This window comes from Eleginops maclovinus, chromosome 2 (genome assembly GCF_036324505.1).
Source record: "Eleginops maclovinus isolate JMC-PN-2008 ecotype Puerto Natales chromosome 2, JC_Emac_rtc_rv5, whole genome shotgun sequence".
NCBI lineage: Eukaryota > Metazoa > Chordata > Actinopteri > Perciformes > Eleginopidae > Eleginops > Eleginops maclovinus.
Window position 1 is genome coordinate 28,575,700 of NC_086350.1, and position 25,748 is coordinate 28,601,447.

The 25,748-nt window shown below is 44.4% G+C and overlaps 1 protein-coding gene across 2 annotated transcripts in view; it reads right to left on the bottom strand.

Moving 5' to 3' along the window:
* Window positions 1–4,168: 4,168 nt before the first annotated feature.
* The window catches only part of zfpm1 (zinc finger protein, FOG family member 1), an 81,089-nt gene continuing 59,509 nt past the window's right edge, over window positions 4,169–25,748 (bottom strand). The window contains exons 4-9 of one of the 2 annotated variants that reach the window (XM_063911816.1): window positions 25,270–25,403; window positions 11,823–11,925; window positions 10,799–11,050; window positions 9,581–9,814; window positions 9,211–9,453; window positions 4,169–9,076 (exon numbers count right to left, since the gene is read on the bottom strand). In XM_063911816.1, coding sequence (XP_063767886.1) covers window positions 6,459–9,076; window positions 9,211–9,453; window positions 9,581–9,814; window positions 10,799–11,050; window positions 11,823–11,925; window positions 25,270–25,403 — 3,584 coding nt within the window. In that variant the 3' untranslated portion in view covers window positions 4,169–6,458. The remainder of the gene's footprint in view (window positions 9,077–9,210; window positions 9,454–9,580; window positions 9,815–10,798; window positions 11,051–11,822; window positions 11,926–25,269; window positions 25,404–25,748) is intronic. The other variant, XM_063911826.1, reaches the window with a different exon arrangement.

The window sequence follows — 25,748 nt, forward strand, 5'->3', positions numbered from 1 at the left end:
CCGTACTTGTCCGGATAACCCTTCCAGAGGGGAGTTTATTAAACTATAGCAGGTAGTTTAGTGAAAATCTGGACAGTTAGTTAGATACGGTTTTAATTTGCAAAACCAAATGCAATAGTTTGTAGATGGTGTTTTGTATACACTGTGTTTGTTAGGGAATCATAGGGCATTTTTAGTTTGTTTATATAGCTATGGCAGAAAATTACCTCCATACCTCTCAGTCTTTCTCAGAGTGGTCCGCGGACCACTGGTGGTCCGTGAGCGACCCTAGTGGTCCGTGAGTATTTTGGTAAAATGTCACATTTGAAATTAATATAAGTTCAAAGTGTTTCTCAAACTGTCTTTAAATGACTAGTATAGAGTGTAGCATAGCGTAGCTACGTAGGTTCGTAGCTACGTAGGTTACGATTCTTAGTCATAAATGATTTGCGCGGTCAATTTGAGCTGTCAACTGACAAGATGGATCGATGGCTAAAGACAGGGTCAGTTAAAAGAACATTAAATGACAAATCTGACGTGACAGTCAAGGTGCATCGTCCTGATGCAGGAGATCCAGCAACTACAAGTGGTTCAGCCGCAGCAACAAGTGATTTTGTGTGCGTTACTGAGTCCCAGGAGAGCGGTTCGCCTTCTAACCACCACCCGGCTGAAAGCTGTGAAACTCGGCTTGATTGCGGAAAGTACAGCGCTAAAGTGAAGAGAAAATATCACAGCGACTACATAAATTCGGATTTTTCTGGACTGGAGATGAAGAGGATCCCAATCCACACTGTGTTTTGTGCTACGAGTCGTTGGCTAACGAGGCTATGAAACCCGCCAAGCTCAAGCGTCATTTTGAGAGCAAACACAAGGATTACATCGGGAAACCTTTAGCATTGTTTGAGAGAAAACGTGATGAACTTAAAAAACACATGACGAAGGCGCCCTCAACATTTTTTTGCGACGGGGGAAAATGCGAAGGCTACAGAGGCATCATACAGGGTATCCCTTCTCATCGCAAAAACAGGGAAACCTCATTCGATAGGTGAGAATTTAGTCAAACCAGCTGCCAAGGTTATGGCTAATGTATTGTTTGGGGAGAAAGCAGCGACGAAATTAACAGGGTCCCCCTCTCCAATGATACTGTCCAGCGGCGAATAACAGCCATGGCCGAAAATGTGAAAGATCAGCTGATCACACGTTTACGCCAAAGCCAGTTTTTCACACTGCAACTGGACGAGTCAACTGATATCGTGAATGAGGCAAATCTGCTGTGTTTTGTAAGGTACATTTATGATGGCGGTGTGCAGGATGAATTTCTGTTTTGTCGTTCCATGCCGACCAACACCACAGGGGAAACCATTTTTGACTCAGGCAACGATTTCATCCTGCAGAATAATATCGACTGGACAGGATGTGTTGGTATTTGCACAGATTGACACAGAATGACTGGGAAACACAAGGGACTGGCAGCGCGCATACGCGCAGTTGCACCTTGAGCCACAGCAACACACTGTTGCATTCACAGAGAACAGCTGGCTGTGAAAAAAATGCCACCATGCCTTAAATCAGTACTGGACGAGTCTGTGAAAATTGTTAATACAATAAAAACCAAAGCACTGAACACACGTCTTTTTAAAGCTCTGTGTGATGAAATGGGAAGTGAACACACAAAACTGCTTTTCCATACTGAAGTTCGCTGGCTGTCGCGTGGGAAAGTTCTCACCCGTCTATTTGAACTGCGCGATGAGGTGATGTTATTCTTGCATCATACTGATGAACTGTATGACAGACTGCATGATTTCCAGTGGCTCTCAAAATTGGCATACCTGGCCGATGTTTTTAGCGCACTCAATGCTTTGAACTTAGCGCTGCAGGGAAAAGCCGTCACCGCCTTCAATGTGCAGGACAAAATTAAAGCCGCACGCCTCAAGATGGAATTGTGGTGTGTCCGTCTGGATCGCCAGGAGCTTGACTGTTTTCCGACGCTTGTGGATTTTCTCCTCGCTGCAGATGAAGAGCTGGACGGGGGCACAGTTGCAGCCTTCAAGGAACATCTGCAAGGTCTTCACTTTCAGCTGGGAAGATATTTCCCAGAACTAGATGCAGGCTATGAGTGGATCAGGAATCCATTTGGGGACAAAACGCACATCGAACACGTCAGTTCCAAGCTCCCATCAAGACAGGTTGACAGCCTTGTGGACATCGCATCTGATGGGACACTGAGGACGACTTTCAGAGAGAAAAGCTTGACGGACTTTTGGGTCCACGTCCAGCCTGAGCACCCAGAGCTGGCTGACGCTGCTCTGAAACTGTTGATGCCGTTTCCAACTACCTACAACTGTGAAGTTGGTTTTTCTACACTTGTTGGTCTGAAAACAAAGCAGCGTAACAGGATCAATGTGGACTGTGATATGAGACTAAAACTCTCCAGTTTGGATCCAGACATTGTTTCACTGATGTCTCAGCACAAGCAGCACCATTCCTCCCATTAGGTAGCAACAGAGACACGCGGTGTATGAGTGAGTAAACAATGCTATTTGTAAATGTAACAGTGTAAATAATTACCTTGTGTTTATTGTTAAATTCTTGTTAAACTTGGGCCTGCAACCATAGTTTTACTGTATTTTATTTTTGAAAATACACGGCAGAAGTTTGTGTCGTACTAAATGCGGTGCATTTTGCGTATCTCTCTGTTCGCTCGGACATAAACTCAGTAATAAATGTAGTCTATGTTTCATATGATGTGTAAAATCTATCAGCATTTACCGTTTAAATCGCATGTGAACGAAATGCTTGTAGAATCCGTAGTTGTATTTGTATTGTTGATTTAATGTATGAACGAGCGATATAGAGAAGGTGACATAAAGCTGTTATTATGAGGCTGTAATTTGTAATATACTGTTGGAGTAGTAAGCAGGCCTTCTTTGTATTGAACTGTTGCACCTCAATTTCCCTCGGGATTAATAAAGCTTCTTGAATCTTGAATCTTGTTTTGGGATATTGGGGGAGTTAGGTGGTCCGTGAGTATTTTTTTATTGGTTAAGTGGTCCTTGGTCTGAAAAAGTTTGAGAAACACTGCTCTAGCCTGCTACCTACTCCATCGGGCCAGAACCGCTCATTGTTTTGTTCTGAGGAAGAATGGCAACATGCATTGATGCTAGAACACATACATTAATCTATAACTAGCTCAATCTTGATAAATGGCAGCCAAACATATCCAACATACTTAACAATAATGTATCTAAATCTGCTCAATAATTTAGCTTAAGATACACATGACAAAGTAAAAATTCAGCTTCACTGGAGAACACTCACAGTTTAGAGTTACTCAGACGAACTAGAACTAGAATTCAAAACCCAAACAGCACAATATGGAAGTTGTGTTAAAGACAGAACGGATCCCCACCTCATAGGGCCACAAACATGATATAATGCTAACGTAATGCTTGGTTCATTCTGATGCCCACACATGGAATTACCAGAACGGCTCACTTCTGGGTCTGATCCTTCACCTGCAGACATGAGGCATTGCAATTCTTCATTTATTCTTTCTACATCAACTTAGCATGGGGTACTATTCATTCTCTTAATTGCAGAGGGCCCAAAACAAAAAATGGATGAATAGATGGTGGGGTCCTCCCAGTTTTCCTGTTGCAGTTGAGTTCAATATTTAGACCTGATTTGCATCGCAGTGATTCAATGAAGTCGAAGGTCACTACTGCTGGACTGGAAAAGTTCCCAAAGGACCCTCCTCTGTCAGGGGACACTGAGGGGACTTCCTGACTGGAGGTTTGAAGTTTAATTTACTTGTATTTTTTCAGTCACAGTGACTGAGAGACGGCTTAGAATTGGAGAATAAACAAAAGGCAAGAAATTTAAAGTGTGCTTCATTTTATCTGCGTTAGAGCCTGGGATGGAGATGGCCTTGAAGCTGATTGCCGACTCTTCTTCTTTGGGGAGCTCAGGCACATTTTTTGAAAGGAAAGCTGATGATTCACTCAGCCTTTATTCAAGAGCAAGTTTTAAACAGTGAAAACATTCTTATAAAACGGAGTGAATAAAGAGTGACTACACATAAACATTCACATTCAGAAGTCAAGGACTCCCTCTCAAGCACAGGTTGAGAGCTGCTGGAAGAGCAACCACGGAAGCCACTAGAAAGAAGTTCAGTCCTGCTCTCCCCCACTGTCTCTCAGAACTTTTTTTTTATTTCCCATGCATAGTTTGAACAAGAGTGTAATGAAACTGAAATGAAATGGAAAGTATGGAAATAAAAGCTTTGACATTCACTGTGATTTTCCATTATGATCAGAGGAATCATTAAGAAGAAATGTCTTTACATATAGTTTAAAAATGTTCAAAATGGTTCAGAAAATCCTTCAAGCTAACGCACTTTGGACGGACAAAGATCTTCATAACATAAATACATCACAAAGGTAAGTAAGTCCCTACAACTAAAACATTCAGCACATTTTGAACAACACAGTGCAGGTGCAGGATGATTATCAAGCACTCCGTTATTTCTCCTGGGACTAACTTACTGACTTTGTGCTCGAATATCTCCTGCTGAACTGAGAGTGACAGACCAGTATATTGTAAACACTCTGCTTCAGACCACATCAGAGCAGGAAGTGAACCAGGAGCTGTGATCATGATGAAAATATCCCACAATCTATCAGTTTTGGAAAGGGGAGTGGGGGGTGAACATCATTCAGTTAATGAGAAACTAACAGTGCCACATTCGCCACAACAACTTTGTTTGATGATAATATGAACTATTGTTGTGTTTACAGCTTGTTCTGGTGTCCCTTAGTGTACAAAAACAACATAAACAGGTATGACAATATTTCTCCAAATCAATTCTGTCAGGAGTGAAAACCAAATGAATTCAGCATCTGGATGCAGTATTGGCTATTGGCGACTTAAATAAAATAAAAATAAATTGGACTTTAAAAACATAGGATGGACCTTACTGTACATCGGTAAGTTTGCATCAATATTTGAAAAAAAAAAAACATTTCACAGTTGTAACTAACACTGTATTGCAACTGCAGCATGGGAACATGGCGTAAACTGTGTGTGCAAGGGTGTGTGCACGACAGGTGGATAAAGATGGAAAAAAGAGAACAGTCTCTTTCTAACACATACCAAATGCCACACTGTATGTGCATAACCTACAGTGTACTGATCCCTGCTATGCCTTCATTGCCGGACAGAACCACAATAATTTAAAAAGGAAAGATATGACTGTTTATGTGTGGTAGAAACATTTCTCAGAGTATGTATCAAAAGGCCTTGTGCAACAATACTGTGAAGTTGTGTGTGGTGGAAAGCAAAATCCCGGTCTGGGGGCTGGAACCTAAAGAGACTTTGATTGAAAATGTGGAATTTGTTTCCCCTAAAATCAGCCCACTTTATTCTCAGCAAAATATAGGGGGGGGGGGGGGGCTGTGCACTACCAATGATAGACTTCATAACCAGAACACCAAATGTTAATGTGATAAGTTCAGTGTGATCCCAGTGATTACTGTGAGAAGATACTTTTTTACATATCTACACTTAGAAAAACACTTCAACACATCCAAATCCTTCCAACAGTATGAAAAATATACAAATAAAAAGTACTCTCTGACACCAGGTAGATAGTTTTCTGTTGACATGAAATCAGCGAGGACTAAAAAGATAAATATTTTCACATTTTCTTCTCACTTGCATTTTCTGAAGAGAAAATAACAAATGTGTATATATGTAAAGAAACAAAAAAAAGGCAATTTTGTAATATTATCCTTCAGTAATTAGTAACATTGTGATAACGCATAGTTGTTTGTCAGCTAAAAACGCTTCAGCTTCTCTAGTGAGGAAAAAAGAGCCAGTGTTGAAACAATAGTATAATAGAATTCTTGTTTTCAGACATCATACATTATGCACAGATAATAAAAACATTAACAGTGATCAAGTCCTTTCCACACAAGAGAAATGATTCCACTGTTCAGGTCTGGAACATTAAGAGCTCAGGAAAAGTCTGGAGATTTAACCAGCATTAACACACTGGGTTATCAGTCATGGTCAGAAATGCCTCCAAATGTCAGAACCGAGTTACTGACAGTTCAGCAGAGGGACAGTCAGAGGACGTGACATAAATGTTTTAAACATCCCACAATGCAACAACTGTGAGGCCTGGGAGTGGCAGAAGTTGAATTGGTGACTGTGGTACAAAGACACAGAGTGGTCAATGGGACGGGGGCACAGCAGCGTGTAAAGGTAGCATCTGTCTGAGCTCTTAGTGGACTCCAGACTTTGACCCTTCACGGTGTGAGTAACACCCCCTGTGAACTCTGCTCCGGAGCATGAGGCCCTGTCAGGTGAGTAACAGTCGTTCATTGTCATTCATGGTCATGCCAGCTGAGCGCATTTCTGGCACCATTGGGACGCAGAACCCAGGCTCAGAACGGTACAGTCGGGGGAGCAGTGAGAAATCACTTGACATGTTCAGCGCTGTGGGAGGAGCAGTAGTATTTCTTATGAGCTATGAAGGTGGAGAGGCTGCTGAACTTGATGTTGCAGAGCCTACAGAAGCGTGAGTTACCGTTCAGGACAGGGGAGATCACTGTGGTTTTGGGGGGGGAGATGGGGGCAGGCTGGGGGGTGGAGTCGGGATGGGAAGCTGTGTTTGGGACAGCCTTGTCTGGAAAGACGGAACACCCCAGCGACTTCCCCAGGACCTCAGGCACAGGGGTCACAGTCAGAGAGGGAGCCCTTTGGGGAGACTCAGGCAGAGGGGAGCCAGTCAAAGGTGACCCCCCCCCAGCTGAAGGGCTGCCGTTGGCCAGGGGGGAGCCCGGAGAAGCTGAATCACTCCTCGCTTGCCCGTTGATGCTCTCTCTGTGGACTCGCAGTCTGGGCTGGCTGGTCTGGAGAGTGGAGGAGGATGCAGCTCCATCCCTGGGACTGAGGCTGGGGCTGCGACTCACTGCTCCACCTTGCTGGGGGGGCTGAATGCTTACTAGCATGCCGTGGGTCATCTTGAAGTGCTCCATCAGGTCACAGGTGATGAGCTTGTGAGGGCAGTATGGGCAGACCCCCTGAGAGGCACCGATGCCTTTGGCTCCAGATCCTGGGGTGGCTGCCAGTGTTGTGGTCGTATGGAGAGGAGACGTGGCGCCAGAGGCTGGTAAGGCAGAGGGGTGAGGACTGGACGATGTGCCTTGAGCCAGGGCAACCCACTCAGCTGGCAGAGCTTTAGCCTCTATAGGGTGAAGAAGTTCTGGGTGCTCCTGCTGAGGCCTGCTTTTGGGAGAGGCAGAGGCTGATCTCTTGAGCCGGTGTAGCTGCTCCAAAGTGTGAGGCTGCAGGGTGGTGGCAGGGCAGTAGTAGGTTTTATGAGCCAGGTAGTTCTCAATGCTGTTGAAGCTGATACTGCAGGCGGTGCACTTGTGGTAGTCAGTGAGTGGCAGGGCTGGGAGAACACTGCTGCTGCTGTTCCGTGGAACCTCTCTCAGACGGGGCCTCTTGCTGAGGTCAATGGGGCCGTCGCCTTCAGGGCTGGAGCTGCCTGCCCCGCTGGGAGAACCTTCCTCCTTCACTGCCAAGCCCAGAACAGAGGGAGATGGAGCAGAGGCAGCTGCGGTTGCAGCGGCAGCGGCAGCAGCAGCAGCAGCAGCGTTGGCTAACGCTTCAGTTCTGGCCATATGAATCTCATACATCTTCTTTCTCTTGCGTGTCCTGATGGGTTGGGGAAGGAAGGCCGCTGTGGTGGACGCCTTGGCCATGTGTAGGGACCGGTGGTTGGATGGGTCATGGCGGGAGGCGCAGTAGAAGCGTTTGTGAACGGTGTAGTTCTCATGGCGACTGAAGCGGATGTTGCAGGCTCCGCAGAAGGTGGTATTGGGATCGTCTTCTTGTTCTTCTGCAAAACCACCTGCAGGACTCTGGCTGCCTTCACTTGCTCTTCCTCCTCCACCTCCTCCCACACTTCCACCTCCACCTTCCCCTTCAGAAGAGGAGGATAGTCCTTCTTTTCCCGCAGGGGTTTCTTTCTTCACTTCCACGACCCTCCCGGGTTCTGTTGCTCCGCTGCCTGCATGAGGGTCAGAGTCAGATGGAGAAGCAGAGGCTGCCCTACTTGCTGCTCCGTCCTGAGGTGATGCTGACGTGCCATGCGCCCCACTGGAAGGTAGTGTTGCTGGCGCTGCATCTCTAGTTGTCCCAGGGTCTGAAGCTGAGGCTTCACCCTCGGCATGGTGCCTACTGGAGCAGTACAGCCTCTTATGTGCATAAAAGTTGTTGATGTTGTTGAAGGTGATGTCACACTCGAAGCAGGTGGCTCCTTTGTGAGGAGGAGTGGCTATGGCTGTAGTTGCAGTTGGTCCAGAGGGTAGGAATGCAGCCGGGTTGTTCTGAGGAACTTTCTGGCCCTGCTTCAGACGGCTGTGTACCATCTCTGACATTTTAGCCAGTATCTCTGAGGCCTGAGGGAGGATGGCTGCCTCAGGATTAAACATGTACTGAGGCAAGAACATTGCTCCTCCAGGAAGAACTGACCCTGCACCACCGACATGTACAGGGCTAGAACCAGGGGTGGGACTAATTGGTTCTGCCTTTACAGTTGCGGTGGCTGGACTTTTTGGAGAGGTGGATTTTTGGAAGGAGGATGTTTGCTTCTTTTTTGTCCTCCTTGTTGCTTCTCGATCTCCTGCCTCTTCACCCAGGTCCTCTTCTTCTCCAGCCTCCATAATCTCCATGTGCTGCTCTTCTGCCTCCGAGTCTGAATGAGGTTCCTCTTTGATCTTTACATTGGTGGATGGGGCATCAATAGGACTATAGTCTCGAGGTGTGGCAGAGCCACCGTTTGCACCAGGACTGGACGATTCTGGCGTAGGGACGCAGGCCAGGGGCTCCCTGTCCTGGGGAGACTGCTGGAGCTGGGGGTTGTCAACTGAAGACGGGGTGCTTTGGCAGGGGGTGGGGCTCCTTTCGACTGGGACCCTAACCTCTAGGTGGGTTCGCACATGCTGCTGAAGCTGGGCAGGTGAGTCAGAGTTCTGGCCACACACTTGACACTTCAGCACCACACCAGAGTCTCCTGGACTGAGACCTGAAGAAAGTCAAAAACGGCAAACTATAAGAGTAGCACACATTGTAAGGCATCTAGAAAAGCATCAGTTACATCAATGAGCCAATAACTGATCCACAATCTGGAAATGTAGCCACATTGATGGTATGACTTACCAGTGGACAGGGGCAGCTTGGGTAGGCCGGGACCTGGGGAGTAGACCTCACTGTGAGACCCCGGCTGGCAGACCATGTGGCTGGTGACCAGATGGCTGTAAAGGATGTCCCTTGTTGTGGAGACAAAGCCACAGCCATGACAAACCCCGTTCAGTGTGTCAGTGTGGACCTTCAGGTGCCGCTCACAGTTCGCTTTAGTGGTGAAAGCCGACAGACAGATGAGACAGACAAATGGACGCTCGCCTGGTAAAAGACAGAGAGGGACACATTATGAACCAATCTTCTACACGACGGGATCCAGCATCTACGAGTTAGGTCTCTATGACCCTCTGTGTGTTTGGTGTACAGATACAGGAATTGTGGTGCTCACCACTGTGTGTGCGCATGTGGATCTCCAGGGAGCTGGCGCTGGGGCAGCTCTTGTTGCACTGTGGGAAGGGGCAGACGCGTTCGTTGGGGTACGACTCCTTAGGTTTGTCTTGTGGTGGCGACGAGGCTGCAGCTGGCTGCTTCTGCCGGCTGGCACAGTAGTACATGAGGTGGGCCTGCAGGTTCCTCTCACTGCGGTACCAGATCCCACAGTCCTTGCATGGGAAAATGTCCTCTGATAGACGGATAGAAGACACATTTAGAGTTAGTTGACACACACACACACACACACACACACACACACACACACACACACACACACACACACACACACACACACACACACACACACACACACACACACACACACACACACACACACAAACAGTACAGACAGTAAACAGGGTAACCTGTGAGTAAGGGCATTGACAATAATTATTATGTGTTATCTTCTGGGTTATATATTGAATTAATCTTTTGAATGTGTTGTTTTCCTGGGCATCAGCTACAGATAAACACAGCTCATGGCCAACAGGAAACGGTATGGTGAAGCACTGGCAGCTGAGCTGAAGAGCTGCAGTGCCATTGTGTGGCCAAAGAGATCATTGCAGCCAGAAAACATGCTGAATACTGAGGTCATGATGGCGTAGCAAGTTATACCGTAAAAGAAATGACTGGATCAAAGCTGTTAAGCTGACAAGACAAAACAAATATAGCATAACAGGCTAGAAGGGGAACCTGTATGTGTAAATGTAATACTTATAGGCCTTACAGTCTCTCATATTTACTCTACATTTCAAATACAGTACTTAATCTTAAGGATATATCTTTCTAAAGGAACCTCTAATACCACTTTGTTTGAATTATTTAAATTCCTAACTATCTGATTCTAATGGATAGTTTTCCAAGCCAAATTAGAAATTAGTTAAATGTGTAAATAAGACAGCTAGGGCAGTGGTGGCAAAGTCCATAGGGACTTGGCCTGGGAACTGGAATGTCACCAGTTTAAGTCCCCGAAAGACCAAGTGCTACCGTGGTATCCCTGAGCAAGGCTCCGTTCCCTACACTGCTCCTCGGGCGCCGCACATATGGCAGCACACTGCTCCTAACAGTAGGATGGGTCAGATGCAGAATGTAAAATGTCCCCTCTGTGGGACGATTAAGGGTATGGTTTTATTCTGCCCACGAATAAACAGACCTAGATTTATACATTACTCACTGTTGACAATGGCAGTAGCCAAGATGGCGGCCATTCCAGCCTGCTGTGGGAGGAGCTGGATCTCTGAGCGCAGCGCTGGGGGGTACAGAGACTCCTCCGCCCCCACAGGGGGTTTCTGGGTGACGAGGCTGAGTGGAGGAGAAAGCTGGGCCTGCAGGGGGGAGGAGCAGGGGCCCATTGGTGGGGACAGGGACGCCAGGAGCCTTTCACCAGCTGCAAGCTCCCTGGTCACCTTACAGAACAAATCTTCACCTGAAACACACGAGCTACGGTCACCACAGCTGAACACAGGGCAACAATTATCATTAATATAATGATATACACTAAATGTATTCTATTTGGAGGGAGTGTTGCCTGGAGATTGGAGATATTTTCACTCGTGATGGTAGGAACTACTCTCACTGAAGTAAAGCCCTGGAACTGTCACCTCTGTGTGAGAGATCCATCTCTGTCCGGTTCTGCCAGAAATAAAGGCAACAGCCTGAACAACTGAACACAATAGCTGAAAACTGCTTAGTGATGAGGGAAATCTGCTCAGGAAAGCTGGTAACATGTTCCTTCAACCCCTCAATTTACGTTTGAAATGAGTATTAATACATTTGATAAATGGTTTCTAGCATTTAGTTGTGATATACACCTGAGAAAGCAGGGAATCTCCATATTTGAGATTCTGATAAAAACATTTGCTGCCATTATTGCTTCAATATTGACTTACAATAAGCTGGTTATCAAAATTGTTGTATACTATTTTTCTGTAAATTGACGGATCAAATAGTCGAGTAAAAGTTGCAGCTTAATAGAGAGGTAACAGTAGAATGTTAAACTGAAACATTTAGAATATGGACTTTGAAGCAGGAATCCACTTCTGAGCCAGTGGTGGAGCTGTTCACACACTGGGAACACTGGGAAGGTGGAATGCTGATGTATAGATTCACACGTGCAGACAGTCAGCAGAGCAGAGTTAAGAGAAGGAATACTGTTAACTTCACATGAGAGAGGGGACATGCTGCACCGGAACACTCACGCTGGCTGTAGATGGTGCAGTTGGCAGACGAGGCATCAGAGGTCAGAGGGAGCAGCCTGATCCAACAGTCTGGATCGTCACACACCAGAGAAAACCTAGAGTTCTGGAAACACACACACACACACGCACACACACACACACACACACACACACACACACACACACACACACACACACACACACACACACACACACACACACACACACACACACACACACACACACACACACACAGAAAGGATTGGTTAGGCTCATCACACAGTGGATATAATGACTCACCTCCACAATGAGAAGGCCTCCTGCTTGGTTAAAGAATGAAAATATAATGAGTTGTTTTACTACCCAGATTCACATGAAATGATGGTTGTGACTATTAGTGCCAAAACAATTAGTTGATGTATTAAATATTTAATTAAATACAAAAATTAAAGGTTCATATGTGATGTTCCTCCTACCAAGTTAATCTCTGCATTTTGGACTGTTGGTCGGACAATAAACTATTTAAAGCTGCCATGTTAAACTCTGGGCAATGTGTCTTTTTACACTCGCTCTTGATTTTAAAAACAACAAAACTTTGCTAATGATAGTCTGCCTCACAATTAACTGTTTGTTTGTTGAGTCTTTTATGATAATACAAACATTGTATATTCATAATCATGGATGTTTTCAAGGTATTAGCAATCAAGTGCATAAAGTGATATGCTACCATTCCACAGCTGGAAATGTATAGTTTTGATTGGTCCACATGTTTCTCTCTTCCCTCCCTCAAAACAAAATCAAATAAGAGAGTTGTTGTTATATTATCTCACTGCCATTGTCACTTTCAAGTGTTGTTCTCTTCTTTACCTGCAGTATGCACACGGCAAGACAATCCATAACATCTGAACAGTGAACATGAATAGCTGTCAGCTGGGAATACACTGTCACACAATACAGTCTCATGAGTCTCCAGTGGCAGACACCCAGCTCTAAAAAGAATGCCAGGGAGCAGATGATGATCACTCCCCAAGAAGGAAATTAGGAAATAAAGAGAGCAGGGGCTGAACAAAGCTGCATAGAAAAATAAAGGAGAAGAAAGAAGAAAGAGGAGAAAATGAATAAAAGAGGGAAAGAGACCCAGAGAATGAGAGTGAGAGAAGAAAAGGAAGAGGAAGAAGATCTGATGAGGTCAACAGGGGCTATTCAGACAGAACACACCTGACTAGCCTGTGTGTGTGTGTGTGTGTGTGTGTGTGTGTGTGTGTGTGTGTGTGTGTTTCCTCTGTCTCATGCCTCCACACACACACACACACACACACACACACACACACACACACACACACACACACACACACACACACACACACACACACACACACACACACACACACACACACACAGTCAGTACAGTCTTGTCTTTGTTCATATGAGGCTCCTGGAGCATTTTTAGTAGCGCACTGCCAGCCCGAAGCAAGAGGTTTTACTGCAAAATTGTGTAGAATGTCAACTTTAAACGCCTCATTGTTCTCAACAATCATCATAAGAGATCAATCTGTCAATCACTCTTTAGTAGCACTGGTATAGTAAACTGGTGTTGGTAGAAGGGACATACTACAGTACTAAGCCAGTGCTTTACGTTGTGGCAGTATGTTCATTATCACCGGTGCTGGTGTTGAGGCTCCCAGCTGATTTAAAGCACTGGCTATCAAAGGGATACACTCTGAACTGTATGTCTATCAGGGACCCGCGTGGCATGGCTCAGCTATTGTGTTATTTCTCCTTTCATATCTTATATAAAATACAATGAATTGAACATCTTCAAAGGGAATAAAACTCTTGTATTTCATCCATGCGGTGGCTGGTTGCTTTTCTCGATCAAAGCCGGTGTGTGCAGCCTTGAGTCAGTGATGCAGTACAGCCCCTCTCCATCAGGAGGCAGCCTCCCTCAAGCACTGAATGAGCAGGGACCTCTGAGGGTTAAAGGTCACTGCATGGTGTATCCAGCTGTTCAACTGTTTAAACTACAGAACGTTTCAGTGTTTTAATTCAAAGCCATAGTGCTATCTTACCCAAAATAGATACAAATATTTATATATTTAGTCCCTGATTATTTTCTCGGTAATATGTTTCTCAGCTAAAACTAAACATATATCTAAAACTATAAATATTGCCTGTCTAGAAACATCCTTAAGAGCTTATCAGCACTTTGTCACTCAATCCTCCTCCCTTTGTTATGCTGTGTTTTCAGCACGTTTACAATGCTTATTACTCCTTTGGGTAGTCAATACCTCGGTATTAGAAGACAGGCTGATCAGTTAAAATCGGCCCCTCCAAGCGAGTAACAACTGGCTCCATCCCTGGCTTTCAGGAAGTCATTCTGAGCCCACATCAGCAAGTTTATTCCACACAAACTGCACATTTCATGCATTTTAATTTCACAATATTTTCCTCCTCGAGTCTTACATTGATCTTATTTATTTAGAGTGGTTCCCAATATGGGCTAAAATATAATTATTTTTTAAAAAGGGCACAAAGGTCAAATGAAGAGTTATGAGTTCACATTTCTTGGCTATAAATTGCAAAGGGTTGAGAAAAAGGCTGATGCAACAAATATGACAGTGATGGATAGGTTTTATTACTAATTTAACACCTGTCCTTCATCAGTATAAAGCACCATCAGAGTGATCATACAGCCTGTACCGTATACTGAGTACCTGCAGGAGCGCCGGCGGGCAGTGAGGAGAGAAGGAAGGACTGAATGGAGGAAGCCTCTGAGTGTCGCACGCTGAAGACCGAGACAGAGCGTATTGGATTTCACGGGGAACATCACTGATGTGGAGATACTGCTTCTTTTGTTTTAATTTGTAACCCAATGCTGGAGCCGTCTGAGCTGTAAGTACTACTAATTTGTTTCAGACTAATTCATCACGGCCACGGCTTTGGAATTTGCTATGATAGGGCAATGGGGAGAGCAATGACAAAAATACACACACAAACACACACACTCATGTGTATAAAAAAATAAAGGAAGAGAAACACACACAGTCACAGTCATACACAGACTATTGGACAGTAATTACTCACTGAGTGTGAAACTCCATCATTTCTTATTTGAGAATGACTCTTAATAAAACCCAACGTTGTCCATTGCCTGATGCAGTCGCCTCTATGACCAATACTATTCCCAGTTCTCACTCATGGTAAAGTCAGATTTGTCATGTCCTATAAGACTAATGAATCATAAAAAATTTAGAATATTTTAGGGAAAGTTATTGATAATCCAAACATCATGTATGAACACAGCTGGATTTAAATTGCTGCAGATGATGTTGGTTTACTTTGAAAAATAAACTAATTGGGGGTTTTACCTGCAAATTGCTACATAACTACACATGATGAATATATTATACTCAATGTCATTCTGCAGAAAGAAAAATATGCAACTGTACACACTCTGCAGCTATAGATCACTGTGTGTGTGTGTGTGTGTGTGTGTGTGTGTGTGTGTGTGTGTGTGTGTGTGTGTGTGTGTGTGTGTGTGTGTGTGTGTGTGTGGGGTGGTGTGTGTGTGTGTGTGTGTGTGTGTGTGTGTGTGTGTGTGTGTGTGTGTGTGTGTGTGTGTGTGTGTGTGTGTGTGAACGCAGAGGCCAGAGATGGGGGTGAGTTAAGGAGAAAGACCGCTCGATGCTATCAAACCCTTTTCACTTGTCTTGGTCTGATGCCGATCTCATTGACTCAGAAGCTGACAGTCACCAAGAGGAACGTGCCTCGACCCACAAAGAGCCTCAAAAACATGACAGGTGTGTTCACTGCTGGGAAGGACCCCCCCCCCCCCCCTGCAAAAGATCTTCTTTGCTGTGTCAGTAAACACCTGCTGTGCTCGTCCCCTCCCACAGAGAGTAGAGCAGCACCACTCTAACAGTCAGCCTAGGAATTGAACTCAGCGCCGAGTTCAATTTTATATTACATTAGGTTACATTTAGCTGACGCTTTGAAACAAAGCGACGCAATTAACCATCAAGATTAAAACCAACGACAACAACAACGGTGCTGAAATACAGTATTCACTTCAAACAAGCAGGACCACAGTGAGTGCTGCTGCGTAAGAACAACTCTGAAGTGCGTATAGTTTAGAAAAAAGTGAAAATATGAAAGTTGGTCAGATTTTGATTTAAAGTAATTTTTCGAAATGCAGTATATTTAATTATAGCGCCTGTATTTAGCTGTATTTTGGTGAATTGAAAAGTGGCTAATTTGTCGATTCCCAAAAATAAGACATCCGAAAGTTGAATGGTATCATTGTAGAAGATCAGGTGAAAAAAAAGGGTCTAAGAGATTTGGAGAAAATGAAAGGAAAAACAAATCTGGAGTACCGGGAGGATTGACGACAATTGTCACATTGTCAGCTTTTCCTCAAGACGTCATCCTCCAATAAGATCTATATTTCCACATAAATCAGCCCGTCTTCTATTTGTATCACCCTAACTATCCGCAGAGCCATCCATCTATCAACGGGATGTAAGGCCTTCCCGGCAGAGCTCCATCCGAGTTGAGAGTGCTGCCTTAAGCCCCATCAGCAGAGGAGAGTGTTTGAGCTGCAGTCTAAGCCCCTCGCCCGGACCCCGGTCCCCTCATGAATATTAACCAGCCCCGAGCCTGGCTTTAATCTGCCTGATCCCCGCACTGCTGCCGCCGAGACGATAGCGAATCTAATTATTTGGTCTGATATTAACCCCCCGCTCCCACACCCCCACCACACGTACACCCCCCAACGCCCTGTCCTCACTATAGCTGTGTGTTAGTGCACAGCAACTGAACTCAAGAACCACCTTCTTCTGCCAACGTACGTTTAAAACTAAATACACACACACACACACACACACACACACACACACACACACACACACACACACACACACACACACACACACACACACACACACACCCCCCTCCACCTCCAGCGCAGCCTGTGACGCCCTCTCCTTATCAGGCCCAAAAACGCCCTCCCCAACACCGATAAAAGTTGAATGCAAATGATGCCAGGCGGATTTCATTTCTTCATTTTATTTCTCCGTTCTCTCGCTCACAATCACAATGGTTTCTTGTTCGCTCTCTCTCTCTCTCCCCCCCTCTCTCTCCCTCTCTTTCTCTCTCTCTCTCCCCCTCTCTCTCTCTCTCTCCCCCTCTCTCTCTCTCTCTCTCTTTCTCTCTCTCTCCCTCTCTCTCTCCCCTTCTCTCAGAGTGCATCCTGTTTTTTTAATGTTTTTATTTTGTAATGGATATTACATTGCAGTGTGGAGCACATGTGCAGGCTGAGGGAGAGGTGGGGGGGGCATTAGGTCACTGGTGCGGAGTAACAGATAAATACTACAGATGAAATCAATAAGATGCAGGAAGGCAGAGGGACAGAGACAGGTGGAGTGACTAAAACACAGTTTGAAGAGACAGCTCAAGTGAGTGAAATGCATTTCCCTTCCTCTCCATCGAGTGTCTTACTCACTGGAGGTGGAGCATTTAATCGAGAGGAGGTTGCTTATAATTAAAGTATGGTTTGATCTTTTTATAGCTGTTTTTACAAATGTGTGCTCCACCAATCGGTGCAAGTGGAAGCTCTTTTCTCAGAAAGTTCAGAATGTTTGAATTGGCTGTGCCTTTGAGGATTTTTTTTTTTGGGTGGGGATTTGAAGTGTACAGAAAAGCATGCAGAGCCTCATCCTGCATCCCAGCTGGCCCACACGTATGGTCTGTGGATGTGCAGAGCAGCACAGTAAGATTTCTCTGAACAGCTGTCAACGGCCACAGTTTTACTGCCACCACTGGGGAATAAGGATGTTTGTATATGCAAATCATTAGTGGTGCAATCCAGCTCATCTGTGTCTCAATGTTTATATACTGTTTTACATTGTTTCATATGGTTCATACTTTGTAACGGTCTGAACAGTATCGCCTTATGGTCTTTAAATGTAAAACATACAAGCCAATACTCCAATTACTACATTTTCTGCTTTGAAATAAAAATGATAGCTTCCTGCCAACATTGGTTCAAAAGCATTTGATAAATCCACCAGCCATAGTGGGCTTTACTGTTTGAACCTTCATTGATGTTGTGTAACCTCTCAGCACATTAAAATGATTTAAATGAATTCCACATGTAAAGGTTATTATTGTTGGGATACAAAAATACATTATAAACTTGTCAGTGTCTCCTGATTTACAAAATAACAGCAAGGCGTTTTTTGAGTGATCTCAAACACATTCTTCTCCTATCCTTTTTCCCTCCTGGCCTGAGACCTTTACAGCACCATAGATAGCTGCTGAGACCCTGCATCTTTACATAACATTAGACCAGACTGGTCTACTACAGCTGCTTTGAGCATACGTAGGGACATTGGTAAATGTCATTAAAGATTTGAAGGGTTTTATTCTGCATGTCCTGACTGTCCATACGGAGCACTCGTCCAACCATTTTGAGCGCCTTTACCCCAAAAGAAAGAAAACAGAAAAAAGAAAAAGAAAGAAAAAGTAGCCGTAGAGCCGGTGACATCACCGACAGATCAGCACACATTCCTGAAGGTGCATCCGTCCTTATGACTGCTCCTCTAGCTGGGAATTAAAACCCCACTCTGCTCCTGTCCTGACCTTTTCAAACATCGTTGATTCTTTCACTCTTCCCCAAAAATCATTCTTTCAATCATCGTCTTCACCCTCTTCCCGTTTACACACCTCTTTTTTTTCTTAATCTGCAGTGCTCTTCCTCTCCCCAACTCTCATTCCTCCCCTTCTGTCTGCCTGCCCCTCCTTTCCCGTCCTATCTATCCTTCTTTCTGTCTCTCATTCTATCTCTCAGCTACAGGAAATGGTTTCTTTCCCGATCCAGGGGGTTGGAGGGGAGTACTCACTGTCCCAAACAAAGAGGTCACTGTGTGAATCCTCCAAAAATACAAAGAAGAAAAGGAAGGCAGATAAAATCAGAAACCTACTCTCATCCGCCTCTCATACAAACACATACACATACACACTTTTCATCTGTTCCACTCACAAATCCTTTTACATTCAACAGACACACCAGATGTTTTTACACTGTATGTTCCTGTAATGAGGTACAAATATGTTCAGAGCACTGCATGGCTCCAGCCCAGCAGCAGAGTGAGAGCGTATTCCCATGTGCTCATATCGGCAGACAACTCTCAGAAGCAGAAAAAGGAGAAAAAAATACAGGGAGCCAGGTTTGATGAGCTGCATGCAAATGACATGTAAAAATATAAAACTGCGATACTTAAAACGGGGGCCGAGATAAGAGATTTGAAAATGAGGCACTCTTGGAAAGCAGGCTCCTGAACTGCCGGAGATGAGGCTCAGAGATAGAGAGGATAGAGGTTTTCCCTCTCCTCTTCTCCTCTCTTACACTTCCTCCTCCTCTTTCCTTCCTCCTCACCCTGCAGAAGCGGTGCAGATGACAGGGAGATGCAGATACCAGCCAGTCACAGCCACTGAGTGATGAACACCTGCTCCTTTAATCCTGCTCTTCCACGTTGGCTTCACTTCCTCTCCAGCTCCATTTTCTCTCATATTCCTTTTCTCTCTCATGTTTTGTTTCAGGGGATGGACCTTTCCCATCATTCTCTTTGCCTCTATTTTGTTCCTCTCCCTCCCTGGCCTGGCTGAGTTTCTGTCTATCAGTATTTTATCTTATTTGGCTGTTTTCTCACCCCTCTCCCCTCTCCAATCACCCCCCTTCTACCGTGCTGAGGTGAAAGGCTCTTCTGTCAGGGCCGGGCTGACAGACCTTCAGACAGACAGCTGCTGTCATGACGTGGGGAGTCATACGACTGGTTGCCTGTGTGGAGCACACTGATTCAATCACCACAGATAAAAGCTCTCCTTAGGGCCGTGATCCACAGGGTCAAACATCCATTACTCAGGGGTTCACAAAAACTCCTTGTCCAGGTTGGAAGTCCCAGCAATTTTGCTTTCAGTTTCTTTCAGTGACAAATAATATGAGAAGGATTCAATCTAATATTTGAATGATGTGATTTGATTGGTGGACATGGAGACCCTGAAGCCTGAGACTTAAAGTGGCATTCCACACTGTAAGCTACAGGAGGACTAAACCTTATATTATATCTTATGAGTACAACCCTAAGAAATGGTCTGTTTTGGAGCAGATACGTCAAACAATTAAATAGTAAACAAACACTTTTGCAATGTAAACAAATCTTTTCCCAAATTATATTTACACTCTAACACTGCCTTCTCCTGCAGCCCAGGACCAACACAGTAAAGATATTGGCTTCGATTGCTTTTGATGATTTTACTTTTGTACATGCTTCATGCGCAACATTAGTTTTTCCTTTTTCACAAGAAGATAGAAGAGGAACTTTACAGCACAACAAAAATACCGTTGACTATTACTAATATTTGATTGTGAACTAAAAGAAGAAACTCTGGTCTCGCTCTCTAGCTCCTTCATAATAATGTCCCGCAGTATTGCGTTCTTCTGGGGGGCATCGCAGAAAGTGTCTCAAAACTCGCTGTAATCATCTTGTCATCTTCTAAAGGAGCACCATTTTAATTAACATTCTAATTTGATGGGCGGAGGAAAGAAAGAAACAGAGAGGCAGAGAAACACTGTTGATGAGTCCAGATAAAAAAGATCAAAATCAGGATGTAAACAACCCGGCTCAGAGTCAACACAAAAAAAGGAAAACAGCTCCAGAGAAAATGAGAAGGAGACGCTGATCACCTTCACTCGTCCTCTCAGCGGAGTGAGGGAAGGAGGAAGTGGAGAGGAGAGAATAGGTAGAGCGGAGGATAGATAGGGAGTGAGAAGAGACTACCCAAAAAGTGTTTGAAAAGCCGTGGGTGGCGCGCCTTATCGCCCCAGTTCTCCTGGAGAGATTATTGGGGGATTAGTGCGAACGCTTGTTTCTAAAACATGATGAAAAGACGTTCAGTGCGTGATAACGCTTTGAACTCCCTTACTCTGCTCCTTCTAGGATCGTGCCTTCAGGCTGCCTTTCCAAGAAAGACAGGATTGGGGTGGGGCGAGCTGCTGGGTGCTGCTGAAGGAGGGAGAACAACAGCGATAATGTTGAAAGTAGAGTTTCCTCTGTGGCTCACTTTGGACATCTGTTCTTTTGGAAGATTCAACAGATGCAACAAACTCTGGGTCCGCATACACTTTAGTATGATTACTCTTTCACCTCAGCTAACTGAAATTTCCCATATAATCCTGCAACTTCGGTCCAATCACATGCACTTGCACTATCAGTTAATTAAAGCAGGATCCAATCAGAAGGAGAGGAGATATAATATCAGATTCTTTATGTGCGATCCAATCAGAATAGCACAAGTGATGTGCTCACTGCTGGGTTGCCATGGGAGGCTTGTCGAGGAGGACCAGGTTGTTCACTCAACCAAAAACGGTGAGGAATCTGCAGCCAGCGATCAGCTGATCAGTAAACATTATTATACCGTGTTCTAAAGTCCAACAGCCATATCAGCCAGAATATGTTTAAATAGATAAATGGTTTTACGCCTCTTTCTCAAGAGATGCAAATGGCAGGATTTCCATATGACACAGACCAGTTAACACGCCACTAATCTAATGAAGGAGATCTGTTGGAGGGAGAGCAAGCACTGGATCTCATTTGCCTTTCTGTGCCTCTCTCTCTCTTACTCTCTGCTCCACCCTGATTTCTCAAAACTGACAACTCCCTCCACCCACATGATAATACACCAACAAGCCAGGACAATGTCTAATGCATCTCATTTTGTATTGTTTAAGAAAAAAGACTCATTGCACTGAGAAGCTTCCGGGTGAAGTGGTAATGCTGGGCAAGCCTCGTATTAAACCGATAACTTATCTGTCAGGCAAAATGAGGGGCACATTTGTTGAGAAAAGTTCTGAGAGAGCGGGCGATGCTTGGGGGGCAGCACTTCCGATTGGGCCATGCCAATCACACAGAGGCGGGGGCAAAGCCTGGGGGCTTCACAGAGCCCAGGAAGGATGAGGACTGAGGAAGACAGCCCAAGATAAAAGAGAGGAAGGCTAGACACCTGGAATAGATCTCACATATTTCATGGTGAGGATGAAGCATGGGGAGAGGAACCAGAGAAGGAGAGGGCTCAGGGCTCAGAAAATATAATGTCTGCACCTCCTTCAGTTAGCAATGTATTGTGCCAAACACATGATATGAAGAAAGGAATGAGCTTACTCCTACAACAATCCAACCATGTCTATGAGATGAGTGTGTAATTAGAATGCCTAAACAGACACAAAGGGCTTGTGGCTCTTTTTACGTTATGTGTTCTTGTTTATATTTGCACTATGGGACTGCCAGAAACGGTATTTCAATTTTCTGTATGTATAACACTGTATGTGGAAACTTTGACAATAAAGTGGACTTTGACTTTTGACTTTGACTTGAGTTGTAGTTCCAATCCCCTGGCAGGAAGTAGCTGCATATGCTGCACACAGTGTTCAGTATGCAGTGTTCACTCTGGAGAAGTAACTATTCTATTCTAAACTAAGTTTATTCAAAACATTCAGAATCCATATTTATATATACAGAGCCGGAAAAAATAAAGAGACCACTTCAGCATTATCAGTTTCTCTGGTTTTTACTATTTATAGGTATGTTTTTGGGTTAAATGATCGATATATTTTTTAAATTGTATTCTATAAACTACTGACAACATTTCTCTGTGTTGGAATTCAACAGACTCTGGAATGGCTGCAATACATGTAGAGATTTAAGAAAAATGTGGAGTGGTCTCTTCCGGAGCTGCATATATAAAGCTTTACATTTGTGAGCTTTTGATGTACGATATTCTCCCACAATTAAATGTTCAGCAAACACTCAGAAAATGTCGAAATGAGGGTGTGGTTTGCAGGTTGTTACTTTGTAAATGTCAATTTAAAGGGACATTGTGTCACTTCCTGTAGGTTATATACCATTTTATATCAACCCCCCAGTATGAACTAATGTTGAACAGCTCACTCTGAATACAGAGATAATGTGTGGTGCCAGTGCAGGGCGGTGTGTGTCTCACACTGAAAATATTTAGTTTGGGGTGACCATTCCTAACCTTCACAATCAAAGCTGATTCAGCATAAATACACAAATATAATACAGGTTGGTATATTTCTACGAACTGTTAGTGCGAAGTATGCATGTGAGTGAAAGCATTTATCTGGGATAAACCCTAACCCTAATGAACTCTTCATTCTCACACACCCACCCTGGCGCCCCGTACTGCATATCAGTATGCAGTATGTGGTAGCAACGGGCGGTGTGAGGCTGGGCAACAGCAACGGAAATTATACTTGTTTTTGTACCGAGTTTACCCCGTACATCTGCTGTTTGAGGAATAACCAGACAAGGAATGCAGAGTGATGCTGGGCTTCAGCTGCGCAGCAGGACAAGTTACTATCCAATACACTAAGGAGGATAGCCCTGACCCCTGCTGACCCAAAAGGGAGGGATAGATGGAGAACGGGGAGGATGTGGAGTGACAGGGGGAGAAACACAGGAGGAATGTGAGATTATGGCCACTATCTCCAGCAGATACTAAAGGTCCATCTCCTCACATCTTCAGTCCGTAGATAGGAGGGGAGAGGGAGGTAGGAAGGGCAGAGAATGAGGAAGAAGAGAGAAATGTGTGTTTAGAGTCTGAATGAGATGCTTTCTTTAAGAAGTGAACCTTTGAAAGAACAGACACTGACTTTACAGTACAGAGGCATGGGCAGCGGGAGGGAGGGGGAGAACAAAAGGTGATGGGTGAATGAGTGTGTGCGTGAGTGAGAGTCAGTGCTCGCGCACACACACACACACACACACACACACACACACACACACACACACACACACACACACACACACACACACACACACACACACACACACACACACACACACACACACACACACACACACACACACACACACACACATCTTCTGTACACTCAGAACCATACTGATGATAAACAAAATCTTAGAAATGAGAGCCTATCAAGCAGGAATCAATCACTGGGGTTTGTTGTCCAGGAGGATGGCGCCATGTGGAGATAAAAGACAGGCGGACGTCTGGGGAGGGCTGGGAGGAGAGGAAGAAGAGAGGGGATAGGATGGGAGTCAGGGGAAGGCTGAGAGGAGAAGACAGAGGAGAAGAGATCAGAGAGGAGAGATGAAAAAAGAAGCAGAGAGGGAAGAAATGGAGGAGAGGAGAGCTGAGTGGGCCATTTAGTGAACAGAATATGATCTGCTTTAGATGGATGGAGACTGCTTGCTCTGGGCTGAGCTCGACTTTTGGCAACTGAAAATAGCAGGTAAAGCAAGGTGGATCACATATTGCATTAATATATAATATACAAGTGTGTGTGTGTGTGTGTGTGTGTGTGTGTGTGTGTGTGTGTGTGTGTGTGTGTGTGTGTGTGTGTGTGTGTGTGTGTGTGTGTGTGTGTGTGTGTGTGAGGGATTCTTTCTGTTTGTCCAATTTTGTGCTTCATGCCAGGAAACCTCTCCCAGCATCAGTATCATATGATTAGATGGAACCGCACATGATGCAGCAAACCCAGCTCTGATAGGGCTCCTTCCTGTCTCTCACACACACACACACACACACACACATACACACACACACACACACACACACACACACACACACACACACACACACACACACACACACACACACACACACACACACACACACACACACACACACACACACACACACATATGATAAGTTGTTTATTCTGTCCCGGTTGCTGACCTCTGACCTTTCCAGTTAAAATTCCTCGCAGGAATTGGGGTTCTCTCTGAATCCTGCTGTAGTTAGGAAACTCTAACCTCAATGTAACACTGTGTGTGTGAAGACGTATTTTTATGCAGGCCCTGTGAAGTTTTCTTTCCTTTCATTAACAAGACAAACAATGGAGTTGCAGACTGAAGGCATTTTCTGAAAAATGATTAAAAGATTTAACAAATGGTTGCAAAACTTATTAAGAATAAACAGTAATTTACAGCTTCAAACTAGTTTGAAATAACAACTTACATTACTGATGGAATTTAGAAAATATAGATATTTGTGCAGTGTGTGCTGTAGCTAAAGTCAGAAATAATAAGAATTTGAACTGAACCTTAAACTCGTCAACAGTGTTACAATATGGTTCTATTGATGCCAACTCTATACAGTCAATAATATAAATGAATATGTTTTAGAATAGATGTAAAAGCAGAAACAAATACCTCAATTTCAGAAATTCAACAACAAAGGACAATCGTCAGAAAATAACCTATAGATTAAAAGGACAATTGCAACCTTCTATTGTTCTACATATTCTTTTACAGTCCATCGATGATATTTCAGAACGAGGATCATGTCCGTGTGTTTTAGGATGTATACATAGTATCAGAGGCTGCTTGCTGGTGGTGAGTGGAGGTGATCATATCAGAGATCTTACCTCTGTATCAGGATCCTCTGTGCTGCCCTCTGATTGGAGGATTCCTGGGTAGGGGCCCCATATTATGTCTGGTTGGAGATCCCTGGCAGCCACCACCCTGCTGCCCCCCCCTTCTTCACTGAACTCCAGCTCATCTAGAGGACGGAGACAGAAAGCAGTCGTTAACATCAGGGAATTTATATCATCGGTATCAAATGATCTAATTTCAAAATGTTTGTAAGCATTAACAGAATAAATTTATTCAGAGCCTGTAGTCATCACCCACACTTATAACATTTAGTACTAAAGTGAGTTTTACTGACTATTGGATAATGGGATACCTACATGTAGTATTAATAGTAACTATGCTCTTCAAACAAAAAGTGTTTTTGATGCCTTTCGTGGTGTTGAAACATGAACCATAGCATTTAATAGAGACTACAGGATGGGCTTGAACTTGACCTGAACCCTGCATCAGTTCAGACTAAACAGCTGAACCT